General features: G+C 42.8%; 1 protein-coding gene across 1 annotated transcript in view; it reads right to left on the reverse strand.

The window, feature by feature from the left end:
• ITGBL1 (integrin subunit beta like 1) overlaps nucleotides 1-24,482 on the reverse strand; it is a 336,244-nt gene that overhangs the window by 242,965 nt on the left and 68,797 nt on the right. The window contains exon 3 of the mRNA XM_075852439.1: nucleotides 680-826. Coding sequence (XP_075708554.1) covers nucleotides 680-826 — 147 coding nt within the window. The remainder of the gene's footprint in view (nucleotides 1-679; nucleotides 827-24,482) is intronic.

The raw sequence follows: 24,482 nt of genomic DNA on the forward strand, positions 1-24,482 counted from the left end.
AATTGAAATTTTTTTATATTTTGCATGATCAAACAGAAATGTAATGGTGATATTTCAGAATAACTTTATACTGTATATATCTGTGGGCTCAACAAATAATAATAATAATAATAATAATAATAATAATAATAATAATAATAATAATAATAATAATGGTAAGTATAGTTTAATTTTAAAGACAGAATCTACAAGAGTTTTGTTCTCTCTCCATTAAGCATGTAATGTAAAACTTTACTATAAAAACGTGTAAATTACAATCATTCTGGCCACGCACTATTAAAAAGTGGTATAATTTAGTTAATTTTTAAAATAACAAATATGTATTGCAAATGACAGTTTTTTTTTATGCTAAAACCAGTGCATTTCACCTCTGATTTGAATAATGCATACGAAAAATTTTCTTATTGCAGCTTTTGAATGAAAAAAATACAATTATGCACAGCTGGAGTTTATTTCAGTTCCAGAATGCTCAGCACGGTTACTTTTCTTATTAAATTACAGTATCTGAATTTCCTCTTAGAATTACGTATATGCACTGAAATAACCTATGTAGTCGCTTGCCATTTTTTGAAAAGTACATTGCACACTAGTCTTGAAAAACCTTTTAATGATAATCACAGATATAAAAGTTTGCAATGACCTAAAAACGTTGTGTTTTATGTACAAATGGCATGCAAACCTGCGTTTGAACAAATGACTCCTTGAGAATTTTTGCACATCTCGTTGCTTTGCTTTCGTGTCAGGTCACAAGTAGCCGGGTATTGACAGGCTTCTCCAGACCAGCCAGAATCACATTGGCACTTTCCACAGTCACAAGTTCCATGTCCTAAAAAAATAAACAAGAATATTTTTAAAGCAAACACAGATTTCTGCCTTCATGTTTTTTCTCTATGGATAAACAGGGCTGTATGTACTGTCAATTCAACACTGTGCCTAAATACTTCTTAACCCTTTCCAGATTATTGCCTTCAGATGCCTGAATATCCATAGAAAAATTTCACCTTTTGGAATGAGTGTGAATATTTTTTAACATTTTATACTATGACCCAATATTTTTTATTTTTTTTATTTTTTGTGCCAGGGGTGGAGTTATAATGTGGTACCACAACAGAAGTTTGTTTTCAGTTTTATATAGGGGGGAGATAGACATAAAAAATTCAAGTTTTCTTATTTTTTTTCTTTTTGTAATATATAGTTTAACAAGACAAAGAACTTGTGTACAGAAATATTTATTATAGGCATCAGAGCAGATAGAGGCTGCGCTAGGGAGACAAAAACAAGTGACAGGTAATAAATTGTGTGGATTTGATATAACATTTATACTGCGATATGAATACGTTAGTATATGGGTCCATAATGTCAATGTAAAATGCGTCCATGTCAGACAAGAGGGTGCCTGGTGGTGCGGGTGGGTTAAGGTTAGATGATACTGGCCATTAGATCACTATTAGCAGTGATCTGCATACAGTGGAATGCTGGGAGGACACAGATCATGTCCTAGTAGCATGCTCCTGACAATTGTAGGTCCGTGACTTCATTTCAACATCACGGGTTTCCACGGCAATGGTCCAAATGCAGAAAGGAAGCTTCCTGGATTTGGGTCCGTCTTCTAAACACAGCGCTCACTTTAGTATTTTTTTGTGATAGGGAGCTGATCATCTCAGCTCTCTGTCACTTTAGTAGTATCAGTCAGAGCCTTATACAGAGAGTAAAACGTACATGGTATGGGAGAAAGACATTGTGATCCCATCGATAAAGTTTTACAAGAATTAGTGTTATGGACTTCAACTTCTAATCTGCAGTGAGCTCCATTGGGGGTCTGGCAGTTATGCATAGTGTTCAACAAGTTCGTTAGAATAGATCGCTAGTCACCTCCACTGTTTACCATATTCTAAGAAATGTGTCTAGACAGCTTTTACTGTACCCATGTACGGATGTCGCCATCTATATCTTGACTCTGATAACTTGCTGCAGCGTGATATCACACAACAAAAGCCATTGAAAATCCATTAAAAAAAGTCAAGTTAAAGTTTCTTGACACTGCATTTAAAGCGATAAACATCAAGATAAAGATGGCTACATCTGTATGTAAGCAGAATCAAAAAATGATAGTAGGAGACTGAAAAAAAAAATAAAAGCTTGTGCACGCCTGAATGGACCTGATCCTAAGTCAAATATATAATTCACAAACGTGAGGAATCCAGCACTCAACTCTCTTTTGGTGAATAAATATTTGTAATTTTAAGGCCAAGTGTTGACTTTTCCCTGCATGTGTGGGTGAGTATATGTAGCACTAAAGATACATTAATCACAGATACAAATTAAGGCCCTATTCACACAACAAGGATTTTCGGGTAAACCGGGCCGTCAAAAAATGGAACATGCCCTATTTCCACCATTCTCCCGGCCGCACGGCTCCCATAGGAGTCTAAGGGACCGTGTAAAGCACGGCTGTCACTCGGATGTGATCGGTCGTGAATTCTGCCGCTCGCTTGCTCTCTTCTCCTCCTCACAGTGCGAAGTGCATGTGAGGAGGAGGAGGGTATTTTGTTGCTCCCTGTAGGAGTTGAATCCCTAATCCCCGACCATAGCTTCGGCCGAAGCTGTGGCCGGGGATTCCGCTCCAGCAGAACTCCCTGACTTCACTGTACATATATGGACAGTGACGTCAGGGACTTCTCCTGGAGAGGTCTCCTACTCCTGAAGTGAAATTGCCGGCACTGTGGCCCGTGATTCCGCTCCAGGATAAGTCCCTGGCTTCAATGTACGTATATGGACAGTGACATCAGGACTTCTGAGGCGGAATCCCGGGTGCTGTGGCCAGTGATTTAGATCCAGGAGAAGTCCCTGACTTCACTGTCCATATATGGATAGTGAAGTCAGGGACTTCTCCTGGAGCTGTCACCTACAGGAAGGTAGGGGGGCTGCCATCTATAGGGAGTGCCATCTATGGGGGATGGCTATGTACAAGGCTACTGTGTAGCATTATCTAAATTGGGGCTGTGTGGCATTACTTATAGGGGCTGTGTGGCACTACCTACAGGGGGCTGTGTGGCACTATCTACAAGGGTGTCTGTGTGGCACTACCTACACGGGATGATGTGTGGCATTACCTACAGGGGGCTGTGGCAGTATCTACAGAGGGCAGTGTGTGCAGAAAATTAAAAAACGGAAACACAGCCCGGAATGGAATGAATGCAAAACGGCCGAGAAAAATTGACCAAAACGGACGTTTTATCGGCCGGCACTCAGACCCTGTCGTGTGAATAGAGCCTAAAGCTGGTGGGATAGAAACCCAAAAAATCACAGGGACAAAGAACCAATGAAGAGTTCAGGGACTTTGACCGTCGCATTGTAATTTTTTTTTTTTTTAAAGTCCGAGTCGTGCTTTCTGTCACCCAAAGTGCAGAGGTGCCACACAAAAAAGTGCACAAAAGATGCGGTATATCGCAGCTCTACTCCTAAAGGAAAGAGGCCCCGCATAACCATTCCCCGACCCTCCAAACCATAGGCCAAGAGGATCGAGGATCAATGATCCCCCCCTTGCCAAAGCTTAGGGGGACCCAACAACACTCCAAAGCTTCTACCTGGGCTGCTAAGCCAGTGTCCACATTGGAGCCTGCATCTGGTTGCACCTCCCCTCCAAAGAAGGGAGGCCGGATTGCAGGGGAAAAATTAACAAGAAGGCCACACATATTCCCACTAGACCTTGGAAGGGTCCCATTAGGGCATCGCATGCAAAAATCCTGTGACAAACACACAGTTAAAAAACAATATTAACCAAGTGAATGTGCACTGTGATACAGCCTGGACATTCGCCAGATATAAAAATGCCTCATTTCAAAGCCAGAAGGCCGGGAAAATAAAGGTGTGTGCTCAAATAGCGTGAAAGACAAGTGCGTGCAAATGTGCCATCACTCAGTGGGATTCCACCGCCGGTGAGTTCGGGTACCCCAGGGTCACCACCCCTGGGGCACTTAGCAACTCTGACGTTCCAGCTACCCGACTGATAGCGTCAACCATGTGGTTCTCTGCCCCTGTCCTTGGCGTTCTGTCATTCCCTTTACGATGGTGACCAATCCACCATCAGAGATGATTACTAACCTCAGATAAGGACCCTACTACACATGGTCTAAACAAAGGTCGAGGAGCAAGAACCTGGCAAGAACGTCCCAATCTCACCTTAGTGATCATGGTATCTCCCCTGCCAGGTAAGTGAGAAAGGACGAGCCCCCAGTGGAACAGAAGCCGTTCCGTTCCACTGGGGGCTCGTCCTTTATCTTCTCGTCTGGTTGGCTGCTTTCCCAGCCTATCTGGGGAGCATCCGATCTCCATGACAACTGGTGGTTGGCCGAATGCTGAACTCTGTTTGGCCGCCTCCCGTCACACTGCCGCCAATGATTTTACTCCTCTCGTCCTTGTGCTCGCGGTCTACTGAGGATTATACTTCGGGGTTATGTTTGTTTTTGGGGATGCAGTGCATTTCCACTCCACTCACTCCTTTTCCTCGGCTTCTGACATATCATGCCCTAACCTCTAACTCTCTGGCTTCGATCCTTCGGGCCTTCCGTCTATGTCCACTACTCTGGACACATCTATACATACATTCTTTATTAGTCTTTTTAATTAAATAAATACAGCTAATCAACATTAACATATGAATAACCATTCTATTATACCCTTTGTTATATGTTGTTTGCTTTTTAAAAAGTTTTTGTGATTGAATTTTTAATTGTAATTGTTTTTATACCTTTGTTCTCCTTTGATTGGCAGTTTTAACTGTCACTCAGGGGGCATTCTGGCAGTTTTTTTATGTACAGGGTGGGCCATTTATATGGATACACCTAAATAAAATGGGAATGGTTGGTGATATTAACTTCCTGTTTGTGGCACATTAGTATATGGGAGGGGGGAAACTTTTCAAGCTGGGTGTTGACCATGGCGGCCATTTTGAAGTTGGCCATTTTGTATCCAACTTTCGTTTTTTCAATGGGAAGAGGGTCATGTGACACATCAAACTTATTGAGAATTTCACAAGAAAAACAATGGTGTGCTTGGTTTTAACGTTACTTTATTCTTTCATGAGTTATTTACAAGTTTCTGACCACTTATAAAATGTGTTCAAAGTGCTGCCCATTGTGTTGGATTGTCAATGCAACCCTCTTCTCCCACTCTTCACACACTGATAGCAACACCGCAGAAGAAATGCCTCCCGATCTGACCCCCTTAGACTTTTATCTTTGGGGTCATCTGAAGGCAATTGTCTATGCAGTGAAGATACGAGATGTGCAGCAACTGAAACTACGGATACTGGAAGCCTGTGCTAGCATTTCTTCAGCGGAGTTGCTATCAGTGTGTGAAGAGTGGGAGAAGAGGGTTGCATTGACAATCCAACACAATGGGCAGCACTTTGAACACATTTTATAAGTGGTCAGAAACTTGTAAATAACTCATGAAAGAATAAAGTAACGTTAAAACCAAGCACACCATTGTTTTTCTTGTGAAATTCTCGATAAGTTTGATGTGTCACATGACCCTCTTCCCTTTGAAAAAACTAAAGTTGGATACAAAATGTCCGACTTCAAAATGGCCGCCATGGTTAACACCCAGCTTGAAAAGTTTCCCCCCTCCCATATACTAATGTGCCACAAACAGGAAGTTAATATCACCAACCATTCCCATTTTATTTAAGTGTATCCATATAAATGGCCCACCCTGTATATATAAACCACACAGTCTGTAGCTTTTAATGTATTAGGTCTGATGAAGGCGCCAGTTGAAAAGCATTACCTTAATAAATAATCCTTAAATACTTAATTTATTTTCTTTCCACTTCCGGATGAAGTAGCGCTTCTTGACTTCCTCTAATATATATATATATATCATATCTCATATATATATATATATTTAAATTTTTCGCACTGATCCAAGTCTAGCCTGTAGCGTCCACGGCTGCGGACCTTCAGGATTACTCACCCCCCAACGGCCGCAGCCATGGATCTGTGAGCGCTGGCCCGCATCTCCTCTCTAGGAGATGACAGCACTCACTTCCGCTCCATTCTGCTGTGTTCCATAGGGTTCTGGCTTAAAGGACCAGCACGCCCACCTGAAAATAATCAAATATTAGCCAATGATCACCCTGGACTATAAGAGGGGCCCTGCTCCTTTGCTCCTTGCCTGAGCATTGTTGTGTTTACATATTGTGTGTAGTCTTGCAAATGGTCCCTTAGTGTTATCCTATTCCCAGTGTTCCCGTACCTGCTACCTGTATCCTGTATCCCATGCTACCTTTGTTCCTGTGCTATAGAAAGTTGGAGTCGTGTTGTGCCACCGGTCACGCCTGCTGTGTTACACCACGCCTGGTGTCTGCTGCCAAGGTCCCATTTGAGCCGAGCTGTTGCTACTGTCTGAACTACTCCAGGTGCCCTTGTGCTTGGACTATATATACATAGACTTGGTATACTGTTTGGCCAGCTGCTATGCCGCTATGGCGGTACGGCCCAGTGGGTCCACATACCCACTAATTGTGACATAGCCTACTTCTGAAAGACACATTAGAGGCTTGGAAAGCAGTCAGGAAATTATATGGCTTGCCATATTGCCTGTCAAAATACTTCCCACTATGGGACAACATGGCCTTCCCACAAGGTAACCAGAAAAATGTATTCTCTCAATGGAAATCTGAAGGTATAACTAGTTTGCATGATGTCATTCACTTAGAAGGGGGGTGATTGTTAAAATGGCGAGAATTCTCTAGCAAATATAACCTAGGCCACAACCAGTTTCTACAATTTGCTCAAGAGATGGACTTTTGTAAATCCAAAGTACGTAATATGGGTGAAGTAGAGACGCCAGGGGAAAACCAAGGGTTAATGGGTCATGACAATAACGGAAACTCTCTTTCAGCAATTTATAGCAATTTAAGAAACCAAACTCTCAAATCTACTAGCACTACTTGTTTTAGACCCTGGGAATTAGAGCTGAATGACAGAGCTGTCTAGGAAAATTCTGAAAGGCTGGGAGAGAGTGAGGAAAGCTATTGTAAATGAGCAGTGGCGTGAGATGCGCTTTCGTCTTATACATAGGGCAACGTATGCCTTTAAATTTTTCATATAAAAATGCACCAGCGCATTATCTACGTAGCTGTCCTAAATGTGACTTACATAAAGCCAATCTTTTACATGGTATGTGGCACTGTCCACAAATAGAACAGTTTTGGAAACAAACCTTGAAACTCATTGAACACACCTGAGAGGTGACACATTCGCATGCACGGTTATTTCATTGACTGAGGGTGAAGGAACTTCACCTCTGATGGCTAAGAAGGTGATTCACATAGCTTTGTTAGTTATTTAAAGGTGCATATTACGCCACTGGCTTCAAAACTCTCTCCCTGAAGTGATTAGTACTCTAAAAACACTACTTATGTATGATAAAATTGTAACAGAAGGACACAAAGAAAAATGTACAGAAAATTTATTTAAAACATAGCGAACATTTATTGAAAAACATTACTCTTCAGCTGACATTGATACTTTAATGCGTACATTTCAATATAAATCCTGGTACAATGAACAAAGTCTTCAAGGCAATCTAAGATAATTACGGAGTAGTTAGGGGGAATAATGTCACCGAGGCAAACTCAGGGAAAAATGTTGTGAAGTGGAAGCACCTAGGAGTAACAACTGCTCAACACTATAGAGGTAGACCCCACAAAGTCATAGAGCGGGGATGCCAAGTGCTGAAGCAAGTGTAGTGTAAAAATCGCCTATCCTCTTTTGGATCACTCACTATACAGTTCCAAACTGCCTCTGGAAGACACATCTTCCCAAGAACTGTGCATTTTTAGCTTCAAGTAATAGGTTTCCATGGTCAAGTAGCTGCACTGTCTGCACACAAGCCTTAGAGCAACATGCACTATGGAAAACTTCAGCTGTAGTGGTGTAAATTACACCACGACTGAACTCTGGAGTAGGGGAAACGTGTTTTATGGATTAATGAATCACTATCTAGCAGTCTGATGGACGAATTTGGGTTTAGCGGATGCCAGGAAAATGCTTTCTTCCAGAATGCATAGTGCCTACTGTAAAATTTGGTGGAGGAGTGATAATGGTCTGGGGCTGTTGCTCAGGGTTTGGGCTATGCCCCTTATTTTCAGTAAAGGCAGGGCCGCACAGTCCATGAGGCGAGATGAGCATGACTCTCTGAGGGGGCAGCGGCGTCACTGGAACCAGCCGCCGCCACCCCCTCCTGCACTATAATTGTCTATAGGGCGCAGATACAATTACATGCATAAGCGCTGAATGACCGCTATTCAGCGCCTTTCAATGATGAAAGGGGCTATATGTGGAGCACTATCTACAGGGGGTGGGCAATATATGTAGAGGAGCACTATCTACAGGGGGTGGGGATATGTGGGGCACTATCTGCATGGGGGCTATATGTGTGGTCACTATCTACAGGGGGGCCATATGTGGGGTACTATCTACAGGGGGGGCTATATGTGGAGCATTATCCACAGGGGGCTATATGTGGGGCACTATCTATAGGAGGCTATAGTTGAGAACTGGCTACATGGGGCTGTATGTGGGGCACTGTATGCAGGGGGAACTATCTATAGGGGGTATTGTGTGTGTGTGTGTGTTTGTGTGTGTGTGTGTGTGTGTGTGTGTGTGTGTGTGTGTGTGTGTGTGTGTGTGTGTGTGTGTGGGTGTGTGTGTGTGTGTGTGTGTGTGACACAGTGTATGGTGCTATTATAATCACGGACGCAGTGTATGGTGCTATTATAATCAGGGACACAGTGTATGGTGCTATTATAATCAGAGATACAGTGTATGGTTCTATTAGAATTAGAGGTGCAGTGTATGGCGCCACTATATTTAGGGGCATTGTGTGTGGCACCAGGAGAATTTTATCTTTGTTTATAAATGTTTGAAAAGTGAGAAACTGAAGACATCTGTGCGGAAAACTGCAGAAATGGGTCATGGCCGGTAGAAGCCATCATAGAGGTCTGGACCGTATATAGATGTCACTTGTGAGTCAGCTAATGTAAATGTTTATTCTGCCTCTAATCAGTACTGTAGTCACTGTATGATCTGCCGCGAGATAATGGGTGGTATGATTTTTTTTATTTTTGTGAGACTGCTAATGATGTAGAACAGCCATGGGGATGTCAATCAAGATCTGGAGGGCGCCATTTCAAAGAAAAAGGGTAGGTAAAATGATAACGTATACAAGAACATTTTAGACAATTGTATACTTCCAAGTTAGTGGCAACAATTTGATGATGGCCCTTTCCTGTTCCAGCTTGACTGTGTCCCTGTCCACAAAGCAAGGTCCATATAGACATGGTTTGACGAGTTTGGTGTGGAGAAACTCAAGTGGCCTAAACAGAGCTTTGACCTCAACCCCTTTGAACACATTTGAATGAATTGCAACGATTGCAAGCCAGACCTTCTCATCCAACATTATGATCTGACCTCACAAATGCTCTCCGGCCTGAATAGGCAAAAAATTCTCACAGACACACTGCAAAATCTTGTAGAAAGTCTTCCTAGAAGAGTGGAGGCTATTATAGCTGCAAAATAAGGGGTCCCAAATCTCTATTAACACTTATGGTTTTGGAATGGGATGTCCAGTAAGCTCATCCTGGTGTGATAGTCAGGTGTCCACATATTCTCGGCACGATAGTGTATCTCACGTACTATCCATAAAAATAGAGTGTTCTCCAAACTTCAAACTATTCCTGCACTGCACACTAATCATCTTGCCCACATAATTAAGTTGGCACAAAGTTTCGTCATAAAGTTCTTTCCGACACTAACACTTAGAACACGTAGAATCATTTTATTTTTTTTTAAATGCTCCTGTGTCTAAATATTGTGGTTACATCCTTGTTATGGTGCCCCCTTGTGTTCTGATTACTTCTCTGATTGCACACCTATTCTTACTTCTTGCATAAGGGAATATGGTACAGTGGTTCTTATAAGACCTATGCAAGGTACAAGCTGATTGATCATTTGTCAAATTAAACATATAAATAGGCAGTAGGAGTGATATATTTTTCATGATGTAGTGGTACAGGATGCTGATTTCATCATTGTATAATTTTTTTTTTTGTGGAAAGTCCCTCTAAAATGATATAATAAAAGTGTTTAGTATCTAACAGCTGTCTCTGATTCACAGGTGAAACAAATGCTCTTGAGGATAAAGCTACTACATCAAATGGTCCAGTGAGCAGTAAAGTATGAACATTTTCCTGATTATCCAGCATATTCTAACATCACTGTGAGGGTCTCATATTCTAAATACAATGAAAATATTTCAGTACAACTAGAATGGATATGACACAAGGGTGGTAGTCATGGATTTTGCTACTTCTTACATATAATTAAAGATATCACTGTTGGGGCGTGGTCTCGGCATGTGAGGAAGACAGACGTCTTCTAGGGAGCTCCCGCGGACCGTGACTAATATCGTGCCATTATCTACACCAGTGACTCACAAGAACTCCGGTATATTGAGGTATGCCCCGGGGGAAGAATCTCAAGCAATCGGATAAGGTTACGCCGACATCTTCGCTGTCCCGCTTCTTGAGACCACGCGCTTCACAGAGGCAGGAGGAATCCATCATGGCAACCGCTGCTCACAGCGTGACTCCACAACGGCCGGCTGTGATCCCACAGCCTCGTCCCGGTGCTACCACAGGTGCGTCTACCCCGGTGCGGCCTCCCCTGGATACCCCGGCCATTAGACAAGACACAGAGAGCTCCCCTGCAGAGGTTTCATGGTCATCTAGCCCTGTCTCTCCGTTTTTGCCATTGACGAGACTTGATCTGTCTGAGGCCCTAAAGCATCTACCATCCCAGAGTTTCTTTGACAATATGTTAGGCAGGATGGAAAAAATGCAACGCACATGTCTGGAAGAGGTGAACCGTACAGTGGAACAAATGTGCTCCCATGTATCGGCCATAGAACAGCAGACAGCTTCACATGGCGATAGATTAGACAGGCTGGAGAACCAAATTCGCTCTCAACAGTCACTAATGCAATATATGGCCTTGGAACATGATGATTTAGAGAATGGGAACAGGCGCAATAATGTGCGTATCAGGGGACTACCAGAAAATAAAGAGGGAAATAATATCCGGGCCCTGGTGACGGAAATGTTCAATTTGCATTTTGGGGGAGCCCCTGGACAATCATATTGAACTGGAAAGAGTGCACAGAGCATTGGGGCCGGTGTCACAAGATCCGGGGAGACCTCGAGATATTGTCTGCAGAATCCATTATTTTACCGTTAAGGACACCTAAATGCGCAAAATACGCAACTTGGGTCATGTGAAGTTTCGAGGTGCTGAGATTCACATTCTGCCTGATCTATCGGCTCGTACATTGCATATGAGACGTGTACTACGTCCGTTGGTGGACATAATCAGAGATGCTGAAGCGACATATACAGTGGAGGAAATAAGTATTTGATCCCTTGCTGATTTTGTAAGTTTGCCCACTGTCAAAGTCATGAGCAGTCTAGAATTTTTAGGCTAGGTTAATTTTACCAGTGAGAGATAGATTATATATTAAAAAAAAAAGAAAATCACATAGTCAAAATTATATATATTTATTTGCATTGTGCACAGAGAAATAAGTATTTGATCCCCTACCAACCATTAAGAGTTCAGCCTCCTCCAGACCAGTTACACGCTCCAAATCAACTTGGTGCCTGCATTAAAGACAGCTGTCTTACATGGTCACCTGTATAAAAGACTCCTGTCCACAGACTCAATTAATCCGTCTGACTCTAACCTCTACAACATGGGCAAGACCAAAGAGCTTTCTAAGGATGTCAGGGACAAAATCATAGACCTGCACAAGGCTGGAATGGGCTACAAAATCATAAGTAAGACGCTGGGTGAGAAGGAGACAACTGTTGGTGCAATAGTAAGAAAATGGAAGACATACAAAATGACTGTCAATCGACATCGATCTGGGGCTCCATGCAAAATCTCACCTCGTGGAGTATCCTTGATCCTGAGGAAGGTGAGAGCTCAGCCGAAAACTACACGGGGGGAACTTGTTAATGATCTCAAGATAGCTGGGACCAGTGTCACCAAGAAAACCATTGGTAACACATTACGCCGTAATGGATTAAAATCCTGCAGTGCTCGCAAGGTCCCCCTGCTCAAGAAGGCACATGTACAGGCCCGTCTGAAGTTTGCAAATGAACATCTGGATGATTCTGAGAGTGATTGGGTGAAGGTGCTGTGGTCAGATGAGACTAAAATTGAGCTCTTTGGCATTAACTCAACTCGCCATGTTTGGAGGAAGAGAAATGCTGCCTATGACCCAAAGAACACCGTCCCCACTGTCAAGCATGGAGGTGAAAACATTATGTTTTGGGGGTGTTTCTCTGCTAAGGGCACAGGACTACTTATCCGCATCAATGGGAGAATGGATGGAGCCATGTACCGTCAAATCCTGAGTGACAACCTCCTTCCCTCCACCAGGACATTAAAAATGGCTGGTGACTGGGTCTTCCAGCACGACAATGACCCGAAACATACAGCCAAGGCAACAAAGGAGTGGCTCAAAAAGAAGCACATTAAGGTCATGGAGTGGCCTAGCCAGTCTCCAGACTTTAATCCCATCGAAAACTTATGGAGGGAGCTGAAGATCCGTGTTGCCAAGCGACAGCCTCGAAATCTTAATGATCTACAGATGATCTGCAAAGAGGAGTGGGCCAAAATTCCATCTAACATGTGTGCAAACCTCATCATCAACTACTAAAAATGTCTGACTGCTGTGCTTGCCAACAAGGGTTTTGCCACCAAGTATTAAGTCTTGTTTGCCAAAGGGATCAAATACTTATTTCTCTGTGCACGATGCAAATAAATATGTATAATTTTGACAATGTGATTTTCAGTTGTTTTTTTTAATATAATCTATCTCTCACTGGTAAAATTAACCTAGCCTAAAAATTCTAGACTGTTCATGTCTTTGACAGTGGGCAAACTTACAAAATCAGCAAGGGATCAAATACTTATTTCCTTCACTGTATGAAGCGGGGACCATGGATACCTCAGCAATATGGAAGAATGCGCTAGTACGAAGCGGCTTGTTTATATCTTCGATATTGCTGAAATGATGACAGGCCTATCACAGACCGTCTCTGACAGCTTTTTGACTGGGACATAGGGGCTACTGCTAAGATGACTTTGGTCACATATACGGTAACTAGACTATTTTGTGTAGACTAGGGAGCACGGGAAACTGACTGGGGAGGAATTTAGGACCTGACTTTCTTCTGCAGATGATGGGACAGCAGTGGGGGTTTGGGGAGTGTGGAGGCTAGCGGAGGTGTCCTGACGGGCAGGGGGCTTTATGGGGAAGAAATGGCCTCGTATGTCTACTGACCAGTTCTCATCGCTTGACCGGAAATGGTTGGGGTCATCTCTTGAATGTCGGTTACCCCCATAGGGGACTTACGGTAAGGGGTAGACTATATGCATCTGTTGACATAGGATCCTGCTATGGCTTTGCTTACAGGTGTTAGTTAGTTGCATTTAGGTTGACCTCCTAGGGGGGTTTTATCTGTTACTGGTTGTACTTTCAACAAATTACACGGGAGGTGGTCTCCACTTCCTTAGATACCTTACTTACTCTCTCCTTAGGTGTACCCTCCGGAGATTCTCGCCGGTCGAGCCTTTTCGAATCCTTTGGACTTCCTTAGAGTATTCACAAATTCTCTTTCATTTTTTGACTATCTTTACTTCTCTCCTTCTTTCTCTTTGCTTTCTTTCCCATTTTCCACTTTCTTTCTTCCCTCACAGCACTCGATGACCATGAACACCGAGGTAAAGCTCCTCTCCTATAATGTCAGGGGTTTGAGAACTCCCGAGAAGCGCTCTGTGGTCCTCGTGGAACTATGGAGACTTGGAACTCAGGTGGCGTTCCTTCAGGAGACGCACTTCAGAAAGGATAAGGTACCCTAACTCTCCAATAGACGCTTCCCATATTGTTATCATGGTTGCTCAGAGGATTCTAGATCTAGAAGAGTAAGCATTCTTATAGCACACAATGTACCATGGGTCTTCACTGATTCTCTAGCAGATCCCCAGGGTAGATTTCTACTAGTAAAGGGCACGCTCTTTTCACAGAAGGTCACATTGGCTAATCTATACCTTCCAAACTCAGGACAATCGGGGGCTATTGCTGCTTATATGGAACAGCTCCAGTCTTTTGGGGAGGGCCTTATTGTAGTCGGAGGAGACTTCAATGTGGCACTGGAGCCACATTTAGATGTCTCCAGAGGAGCTTCGCATCTTCCCTTCTCGCAACTCCGATCCATTAAAAAAACGATTCATGATCATCAGTTGGTGGATGTATGGAGGACTCTGTGCCCGGGATCTCGCGATTACTCCTATTACTCGGCAACTCACGATATGTTCTCCAGAATAGATTACTTTTTCATAAGCCATTTTCATCTCGATAGAGTGATGAGAGCGGACATTCATACGTCCCCTATATCGGATCATTCGCCCATTTCGCTTTCTCTCTCCTTTGCTCCGCCTTCCCAGACGCATGGCCGTTGGAAACTTAATGAGTTTTTGCTTCATCACCCTTAAGCACAGGCTGAAATACGCAGTGAGCTGGAACAGTATTTCGCTACCAACGATGGTTTGGTGTCAAATCCGCTCACTTTATGGGAAGCTCATAAATGTTACATAAGAGGCTTTTTCATTAAATGGGGGGCGAGGCTCAAGAGAGAGAGGGTGGCAAAGACAAGCGATTTGTTGGCTAGGATTTGTGAAGTGGAGACCAAACACAAACAGAGTCAGACGCAGGAGACTAGGGGGGTGTTGATGTCCCTCCGGGAGGAGCTTAGATCACTTTATGAAGTAAAAGCTAAAGCCACACTGGTTAAGTGCCATAGAATATTTTATGAGTGTGGAAATAAGCCAGGGAAGATTCTGGCAAATGCCTTGAGGGCCCAGAGAGCCTCCACGTATGTTCCCCAGATTACTTCAAATACGGGTGTGAAGGTTACCTCCCCGGGGGATATTGCACGCTCCTTTAGGGAGTTTTATTCGTCTCTTTATCAGCTAGAGCCGCATTCTCCACCCACTAGTGTAGCTATCCAGGAATACATAGCTTCTTCGGGTCTCCCTCAGCTGTCTTCCGATGATTGCGCCGCATTAGACCACCAAATAACCCTTGAAGAGCTTTCAAGGGCAGTGCAAGACACCAAACAAGGGAAAGCCCCGGGTCCGGATGGACTGACGGTGGTCTATTATAAAATGTTTATGGCTCAACTAGCGGACAGGTTTCTGGGGGCTCTCAATGCAATATCATAGGGCAGTTCAGTCCCTTCAGATTCCTTGAATGCTACTATAGTGGTCATTCCAAAGGATGGAAAGGATCCCTCCTCTTGTTCTAGTTACAGACCAATATCCCTGCTCAACGTAGATCTGAAATTATTTTCTAAGATACTGGCAAATTGATTGGCCCCATTGATGACCACAGTGGTCCACAGAGACCAAACAGGTTTCATTCCATCTAGGGAAGCGAGAGACAACACGACTAAGGCTCTTAATCTTGTCCACTGGGCCAACTCGCAGAAAACTCCTGCGATTGTTTTGTCTACAGACGCGGAAAAGGCCTTTGATCGGGTCGGGTGGCCTTTTCTGTTTGGAACTTTGGAATTTCTGGGTCTGGGACCCAACATGCGAACTTGGGTTGGCGCTTTGTATTCCTCGCCTTCGGCTTCTGTGAGGGTAAATGGTACCTATTCTTCTCCCTTTCGGATTCATAACGGTACGAGACAGGGCTGCCCACTGTCACCTCTGCTTTTTGCTCTTGCGCTAGAACCCTTTTTATGCAAGATCAGGGGTAATGTTAATGTACAAGGCTTGAGGCTGGGGGATAAATCTGTAAAAGTGGCCGCATATGCCGATGATCTATTATTTTTTGTGACCTCTCCCCATATTTCTATGCCCAACCTTATGAAGGAATTTCGGATATATGGATCATTGTCCAATTTTAAAATTAACTTTCAGAAGTCGGAGGCGATGACATTAAATATTCCACAGGAACAAGGGAGGGTTTTGGGGGCCAATTTTCCTTTTAGATGGACAAGTGACTCGATTAAATATCTGGGTATCAGACTACCGAGTTGTGTAGAGCGGACATTTCAACTTAATTTTCCACCGCTTCTGCAGGCGTTGAGGGGTGATTTGGCCCGGTGGACAAAGGGAACTTTTTTGTGGTTTGGACGAGTGGGCATCATCAAGATGAACATTCTACCCAGGCTCTTATATTCACTGCAGGCACTGCCAATTAAGATACCCTCTTCCTTTTTTAAAACGGTATATCAATATCTTACTTCATTTGTGTGGGCCAACAAACACCCTAGACTTCAGAGGAGAATCCTGGTCCGGGCCAAGCGTCATGGGGGGATTGGGCTGCCTGATGTGGAGCAATATTATCATGCCGTTCATTTGGCTAGATTGGTGGATTGGTGCCGCCATGAACCCTTTAAGGATTGGATAGCGGTGGAACAAGGTTTTACAGACCTCCCATTGAAATGCCTACCCTGGATGGCTGTGATTCATTGGAAGTCACTAAGTGATCATCCTACCATATATCCAACTTTACAGGTGTTTCGAAAGGTGCGGAGTAGAGAGGGAATTTCACGAATGTTATCACCCCTCACACCGGTTTTGGGTAACCCGGAATTTGGCGCAGGTCTGTCAGATCAGACCTTCAAGATATGGGTACAGCAGGGGCATTTTAGAGTAAGTCATTTTTATAGGGGCAATACTTGGCTGCGTGGAGGAGAGCTTTCCCAGCCAGAGGGTCTCCCGGAAGCGTCCCAATGGCAGACGTTACAATTGACTCATTACTTATCAAGACTGCCTACACCGGCTTCCTATGACCGAGCACTAACTCCCTTTGAAACTTTGTGTTCTCAAACGGGGCATGTGAGACGGGCCCTGTCCAGTCTTTACTGCGTGCTGCTCACTCCTGCTGAGGATTTCATCCCACCATATATTACGAAATGGGAAAGAGATCTTCAGATTACTCTAACACAAGGGCAGAGGGAAAAGATCATGCTCATTATACATAAGGTGTCTATTAGTAACGCCTATCAGGAAACCAGTTTTAAAATACTATCCCGTTGGTACAGAGTCCCACATGTGCTACATAAAATGTTCCCGGATGTTTCTCCTCTATGTTGGAGATGTGGCAGGGAAGAGGGAACGCTTTTACATATATTCTGGAGCTGTGAGAGCCTACGCCCCTATTGGTCAGAGGTTCAAGATATCGTTCTTGAGATCACAGGAATCTCGCTGGGAGATGATCCGGCATGGATTTTGCTGCACCACCACGATATACCCGTGGGGCGCTACAGGAAGATGTTTGTGAGACATTTGTTGAATGCAGCTAAGGCTTGTATTCCGGTGGGTTGGAGATCCTCTAAGCCTCCTGTGACTAGACAATGGCTGGAGCGAATTCACGAAATTCGGAGAATGGAGGAGTTGCTCCATTCCGCACCCGAACGGGCAACGCAGTTTCAGAAAACCTGGTTCTATTGGTTTGACTTCTGCAAGTCGGACAGATACAAGAGGGTCATGGGTGAACTGATTAGTGAGGAACCGGGGTGCTCTTGAGTTCTCTCCTGTCTATGATGTGCTGTGGGGGGGAGAGTGATGGGAGAACATCTCCCTTTCTCCCTCTTAAGACTTTCCCTACACCCCCCCCCCCTTTTTTCCTTTCACCCTGTCTACCCTTCGTTTACTTCCCTATTTGGACCAATCGTTTACTAATAATTGATTGAGATGTGGGTGATGGAGGGTCGGATGAGGGCGTAATGCTGGTATTCCTGTCTCGCAACACTAATGCTTGCTGTGTATCGATGGTACTATGTTGGGAGGACCTTAATTACATATTTACTTATTGTGGTTGAAATAAAGGTTGAAATGATCTGCCCTCATGGGCTTTTTCTGTACCCATGTCACCCCTTTTCTTTTTTCTGTATCCCCATTTCCTTTCTTGAAAATAAAAAAATTTGAAATACAAAAAAAATAAAAATATATCACTGTTGTTTTCCTACCAGCACATAATGTTATATTAATATGATGTGATCTGTTCTCCAAACCATCTATCTAGCTAAGTTAGTATCAGTAGGTTAAACTCATAGGTTAGCACTAGAGAGTTAAATGATGAATATTATTGAAAGCTATACTAGGGTGCAAACAGGACAGGGGGCAGGAAGGGGTCGGCCTGGCCAGCAGTCACAGTGTCTCACAGAGCCACGAGCCCTGGCTGTTAGACAATGAGCTGGAATTGGGCAGCAGCATTAACGTACAAATAGCTAATTGCTGCTGGCAGTCATCAGTTGTTTTATTTAACAGACAGTTCTGCAGCCTCCTCATTCTTCCTGGACCTGGCCTTGCGAACCCTAAGGCCCTATGCACATGACCGTAAAAATCGTCCGTAATTGCGGACTGCAATTAAGGTCCGCAATTACGGACCAATTCACTTCTATTGTTGATGAACACCTTCCTGTTAGAACATGTCCTATCTTTTGCGGTTTACCTTTTATGGGAGCACGGGCTGAGAAAGTGGGCGGCTGTCTGCGGCCGTCAGCGGCCGGCCGTGCCCGCCATAGCAGCCCGTGATGCATGTGCATGTGCATGGCCATGTGCATGTGTCCTCACCCTGCTGTAAACCTCTTGACATGCCTGGCTGTCCTACTCTAAGATGGCGATGGGTCACGTGATTTACACCCATTTCCTCAGATTTTCTATGCTTCGTCCATTTCTGCGCACACGTCCAGCTACTGTTGGATGCCTGTGCGGAAGATGATGCAGCAGACGAGAGCCGAGGAAGAAGTCCCGTAGGTACATCACATGACCCACCACCTTCTTAGATCTTATGGACGTGGAGGACGTTTAAGTATTAAGAAGACAACCCCTTTAAGTTTTACATGGGGGGCGCCAGGTTGAAGGAAAACCTAGCTGCGCCTCTAATTAATGGTCATGGGCCCCTAAATACATAATATTGCTATGATACATTTGATTTGGGTTAGTAAAATGTATTTGAGGAGCAGTTGTCAATAACATTATTATTATTTTTTTTTTTTTTTGCAGGCTCTGTACTTAAACATTCAGCCCCCTCTGGCCACGAGCTCTTGGCCACTGCCCTATTGGCCAAATGATCTACATTAGAATAAACTTTCAAATTAAATAATATTATATATTAATCTTAAAAAAAATTTGTTATTACAATTATATGATCTCTTAAAGCGGTTCTAAACTTTAAAAATAAATACAACTGTTTAGCCATAAAATAAAAGGCAGTCACTTTGCACTATAAACTTAATTTGATTTTGCATAATTTTTCAGTTGTTTCCAGCCAGTAGTGTAAATAAATGATGCATACATCCAAATACATGCATATACATGTGTACTTATTCTCATCAACTAGATATACTAACAAATTAACTACAATATATATTACATTTAGTAAACACACAGATCCACAAGAACACAATTATGGTATAAATATATACAGGTCTGTGGACAAAGCCGTGGCAACAAAAACGAAAACATCAAGTGTTTACATTGCTGGCTACATTTCGAGAACTGGAAATGATGCACAATAGAAATAAGAGAATATCACCAATAATTGATTGTCACTAGGACTTAAAGCGTAACTAAACGTTCGATCAACTTTTTATTTTCTAGCTTCATGTGTAATACAAATATATTTTGTAGTATACTTTATTAATGAATTTGGGCTCCTTTTTGTGTTATATGTGTTTTAAATGGCCACTCTGACACTTTTTTACTACATTTTATTTCTTGTATTTCTCCTGTTGCTAGCAGAAATCCGTACACCGTTTGAATGTATCGGTATACGGACTCAGCTGCCTGTCAGTACGGGTGGGTGGTGGCCCCATCCTGTTGTCAGATGTGCACGCCCCCATCTTGACGTCAGGAAGGTCTCTCTGTCTCTATAAACTACACAGTTCTCTTTAGTGTAACTGGCAGCAGCAGAGCGCAGGGAGGGGAATGACAGCTCTGCTGCTGTCCGGACTATAGTATGTGTGAGAGGCGCTTCAGTGGCAGAAGCCCAGGTCTAGCGGCGGTTCCCTTTCCCCTCTTCCCCCTGTCCACAGTACTGTGACTGGCAGTAGCAGAGTGCAGGGAGGAGAATGACAGCTCTGCTACTGTCTGGTCTATGTTATGCGTGAGCGCAGGTCTGGCCCCCATCCCTGTACCCTCTTCCCCCTGTGCACAGTACTGTAACCGGCAGTAGCAGAGCGCAGGGAGGAGAATGACAGCTCTGCTACTGTCCTGTCTATGGTAGGTGTGAGTGGCGTTTCTGTAGCAGAAGCGCAGGTCTGGCCCCCTCCCTGTACCCTCTTCCCCCTGTGCGCTGTACTGTAACTGGCAGGGAAGAGAATGACAGCTCTGCTACTGTCCGGTCTATGGTATGTGTGAGTGGCAATTCTGTAGCTGAAGCGCAGATGCAAAAGATGCAAAAGACAACTGTGCTGCAAAAGGACCTTTGGTTTTCCTGATTGGTTGGCTGTTTAGGTGCATGATGGGAACTATGGGCAGATTGAATATTGCATACAGTACTGGCAAACATCACACATGGTAAGACACGCCCCTAGCAACTGGCCAGAATCAGGAAGTGTGAGAAAATAGATGTGGACGGTTTCACAAGAAAAAAAGCTGCAAAAAGGGTACTCTGAAGTGAAAAAAATTGCTAGGAGTAATGAAGTCACATAGAGGGACATAATAGCAGTTTAAATATTTTTTTTTGCGAAAGTTTAGCTACGCTTTAAAATGTAGCTCCACTTAAGGACTACACTAAGCACAAAATATTAGAAATTAGATCTAAGGCTTTGTTCACACGGCGCTAAAAAAAACTACGAGAAAACCCGTCAAAAACCCTAGCGTTTTTGCAAAGCGCTTTTTAAAGTACAGTCATTTTTAACGCGTTCTGATGCATTTTTTTTATGCGTTTTCCATTATTAGAACTCCCATTGACTATGTGGTTTAGGCACGTTTTTGGCACGTTTTACGCACCAAAAATTGAACTGATGCTTTTTTTTTTTTTTACACAAGACATTTTTTAAAGACACACGCGTAAAAAAAACGCGTCGTATGCACTACAATAAGTTTTTCCATTGATGTCAATCGAAAGCTTAAAGCATGATTTTTGGACACGTTTTTTGATGCGTTTTTCGGCACGTAAATCATGACAAAAACGTGTCAAAAACGCTGCGTCAACAAGGCCTAATAGTAATTTTGTAATAAAGAAAAATAATATTAGTAAATGTACAATGTTTGATGACCATAGCCATTTGAGCGCATTGAAATTTCAGCAACAGCCCATTCCCTACTGACTACAGACTACCAGCAGCAGATCTTGGCAGATTGTTATTCACTGTATCAAGCAGAGACTTGTAGTTTGGGCCAACCAAAAAAGGATATCTGAGGGCCCACCCTCCAGCTATATAGGGCAGGTTCATTTCTACTTTTAATGGAATAGTAAACTCTTGGCTCACACTGGCCCAAGGAATATTATGTTAAGGGTTCTGTGAAGCATCATATTCTCCTCTAGAAGTCAAGCTTCTAGAGGAGAATACCTGTAAAATACAGTGTGCTGTGAAACACAATTAAAGACACATGGAGGTACGTTTTGGGCCCGTTGCAACACAAATCCGAAATACAGCAGGGGGCATGAGGTCTTGAAAGTGGTAAAGTGGTAAAGCGACATGGAATTCACTACAAAGACAGCTTTAAATGGGGCTGTCATCTGTCTCTATTGCGGCTGGGCATATTATAATTTGAGTACCATGATCCACTAGAGGATTTCGGGTAATGAACAAATGCAATAGCTAGAAAAAAAATATAAAAAAAAAAAAAATATATATATATATATATATATATATATATATATATATATAAACAAGAATATATATACATATATATATATTTATAGGTAGAGATAAGTAGCACTGTGCGACAGATTCCAGCACGGTAATAGGTGTAAGCAGGTAATCCAGATCTGTGGATTGTAAAACATAAACGAAAGAAATCCCACAGCACTCCGATGGTTCCAAAAAGTATGTGATTTATTCAGTCAACAGTTGCAACGTTTCCGCCCTGCTATAGGGCCTTTTTCAAGCATTTTTTTCAAGCTTGAAAAAGGTCCAGCAACGTTTCAGCTCTACCATAGAGCCTTTCTCAAGCTTGAGAAAGGCTCTATGGTAGAGCTGAAACGTTGCTGTTTTGACTGATGGAATAAAGCACATTTTTCTATTTTTGCTACATCTCTGGGGTTCTGCCTGATTCTTGGAATATACATTTTGGGTGACTTTGGTCGTGTCCCTGGCTAGCTTGCACCCTCATCTTTATGAACTGACTGTGCGGTTAACATTTTTTTGTTTCTCTCTCTCTCTCTCTTTATATATATATATACATACACTACCGTTCAAAAGTTTAGAGTCACTTAGACATTTTCTTATTTTTGAAAGAAAAGCACAGTTTTTTTCAATGAAGATAACATTAAATTAATCAGAAATACACTCTATACATTGTTAATGTTCTAAATGACTATTCTAGCTGCAAACGTCTGGTTTTTAATGCAATATCTACATAGGTGTATAGAGGCCCATTTCCAGCAACCATCACTCCAGTGTTCTAATGGTACATTGTGTTTGCTAACTGTGTTAGAAGGCTAATGGATGATTAGAAAACACTTGTGCAATTATGTTAGCACCGCTGTAAACAGTTTTGCTGTTCAGAGGAGCTATAAAACTGACCTTCTTTTGAGCTAGTTGAGAATCTGGAGCATTACATTTGTGGGTTCGATTAAACTCTCCAAATGGCTAGAAAAAGAGAGCTTTCATGTGAAACTCGACAGTCTATTCTTGTTCTTAGAAATGAAGGTTATTCCATGCGAGAAATTGCCAAGAAACTGAAGATTTCCTACAACGGTGTGTACTACTCCCTTCAGAGGACAGCATACACAGGCTCTAACCAGAGTAGAAAGAGAAGTGGGAGGCCCCGCTGCACAACTGAGCAACAAGACAAGTACATTAGAGTCTCTAGTTTGAGAAATAGACGCCTCACAGGTCCTCAACTGGCAGCTTCATTAAATAGTACCCGCAAAACGCCAGTGTGAACATCTACAGTGAAGAGGCGACTCCGGGATGCTGGCCTTCAGGGCAGAGTGGCAAAGAAAAAGCCATATCTGAGACTGACTAATAAAAGGAAAAGATTAATATGGGCAAAAGCACACAGACATTGGACAGATGAAGATTGGAAAAAAGTGTTATGGACAGACAAATCGAAGTTTGAGGTGTTTGGATCACACAGAAGAACATTTGTGAGACGCAGAACAACTGAAAAGATGCTGGAAGTGTGCCTGACGCCATCTGTCAAGCATGGTGGAGGTAATGTGATGGTCTGGGGTTGCTTTGGTGCTGGTAAAGTGGGAGATTTGTACAAGGTAAAAGGGATTTTGAATAAGGAAGGCTATCACTCCATTTTGCAACGCCATGCCATACCCTGTGGACAGCGCTTGATTGGAGCCAATTTCATCCTACAACAGGACAATGACCCAAAGCACACCTCCAAATTATGCAAGAACTATTTAGGGAAGAAGCAGGCAGCTGGTATTCTATCTGTAATGGAGTGGCCAGCGCAGTCACCAGATCTCAACCCCATAGAGCTGTTGTGGGAGCAGCTTGACCGTATGGTACGCAAGAAGTGCCCATCAAGCCAATCCAACTTGTGGGAGGGGCTTCTGGAAGCATGGGGTTAAATTTCTCCCGATTACCTCAGCAAATTAACAGCTAGAATGCCAAAGGTCTGCAATGCTGTAATTGCTGCAAATGGAGCATTCCTTGACGAAAGCAAAGTTTGACAGAGAAAATTATTATTTCAAATAAAAATCATTATTTCTAACCTTGTCAATGTCTTGACTATATTTTCTAGTCATTTTGCAACTCATTTGATAAATATAAGTGTGAGTTTTCATGAAAAACACAAAATTGTCTGGGTGACCCCAAACTTTTGAACGGTAGTGTATATATATATTTTATATGTAGTGGGTTTATAGGATGAAGCTGTGACCTTTAAACTATCCTGCTGTTTTCATATACAGAAATCTACAGTTTGTGCTCTCCATACTTGGTGTTGTGCTTTATGTACATATTAAGGTCAGTCATCATGTTGTTAACATAATTCTGTTTTGTGGAAAAAAATCTCATTAAATAAATCTCTGAAAGCTATGTTATATCCTCAAGCCAAATTGTAATATAAAAGCATTAGCCTGAGGTCACAGTATAGAACATAAAAAGGCCAAACATATTGGATATAATTGTAAAACGCTTCCCTTATGATATGGTAGGAAGCTTAAATAAAACATTTTTCGTAAAAGCTGTTCTCTACAATGTA

The sequence above is a fragment of the Rhinoderma darwinii genome, chromosome 2 (assembly GCF_050947455.1).
Source record: "Rhinoderma darwinii isolate aRhiDar2 chromosome 2, aRhiDar2.hap1, whole genome shotgun sequence".
In the NCBI taxonomy this organism is placed as follows: Eukaryota; Metazoa; Chordata; class Amphibia; order Anura; family Rhinodermatidae; genus Rhinoderma; species Rhinoderma darwinii.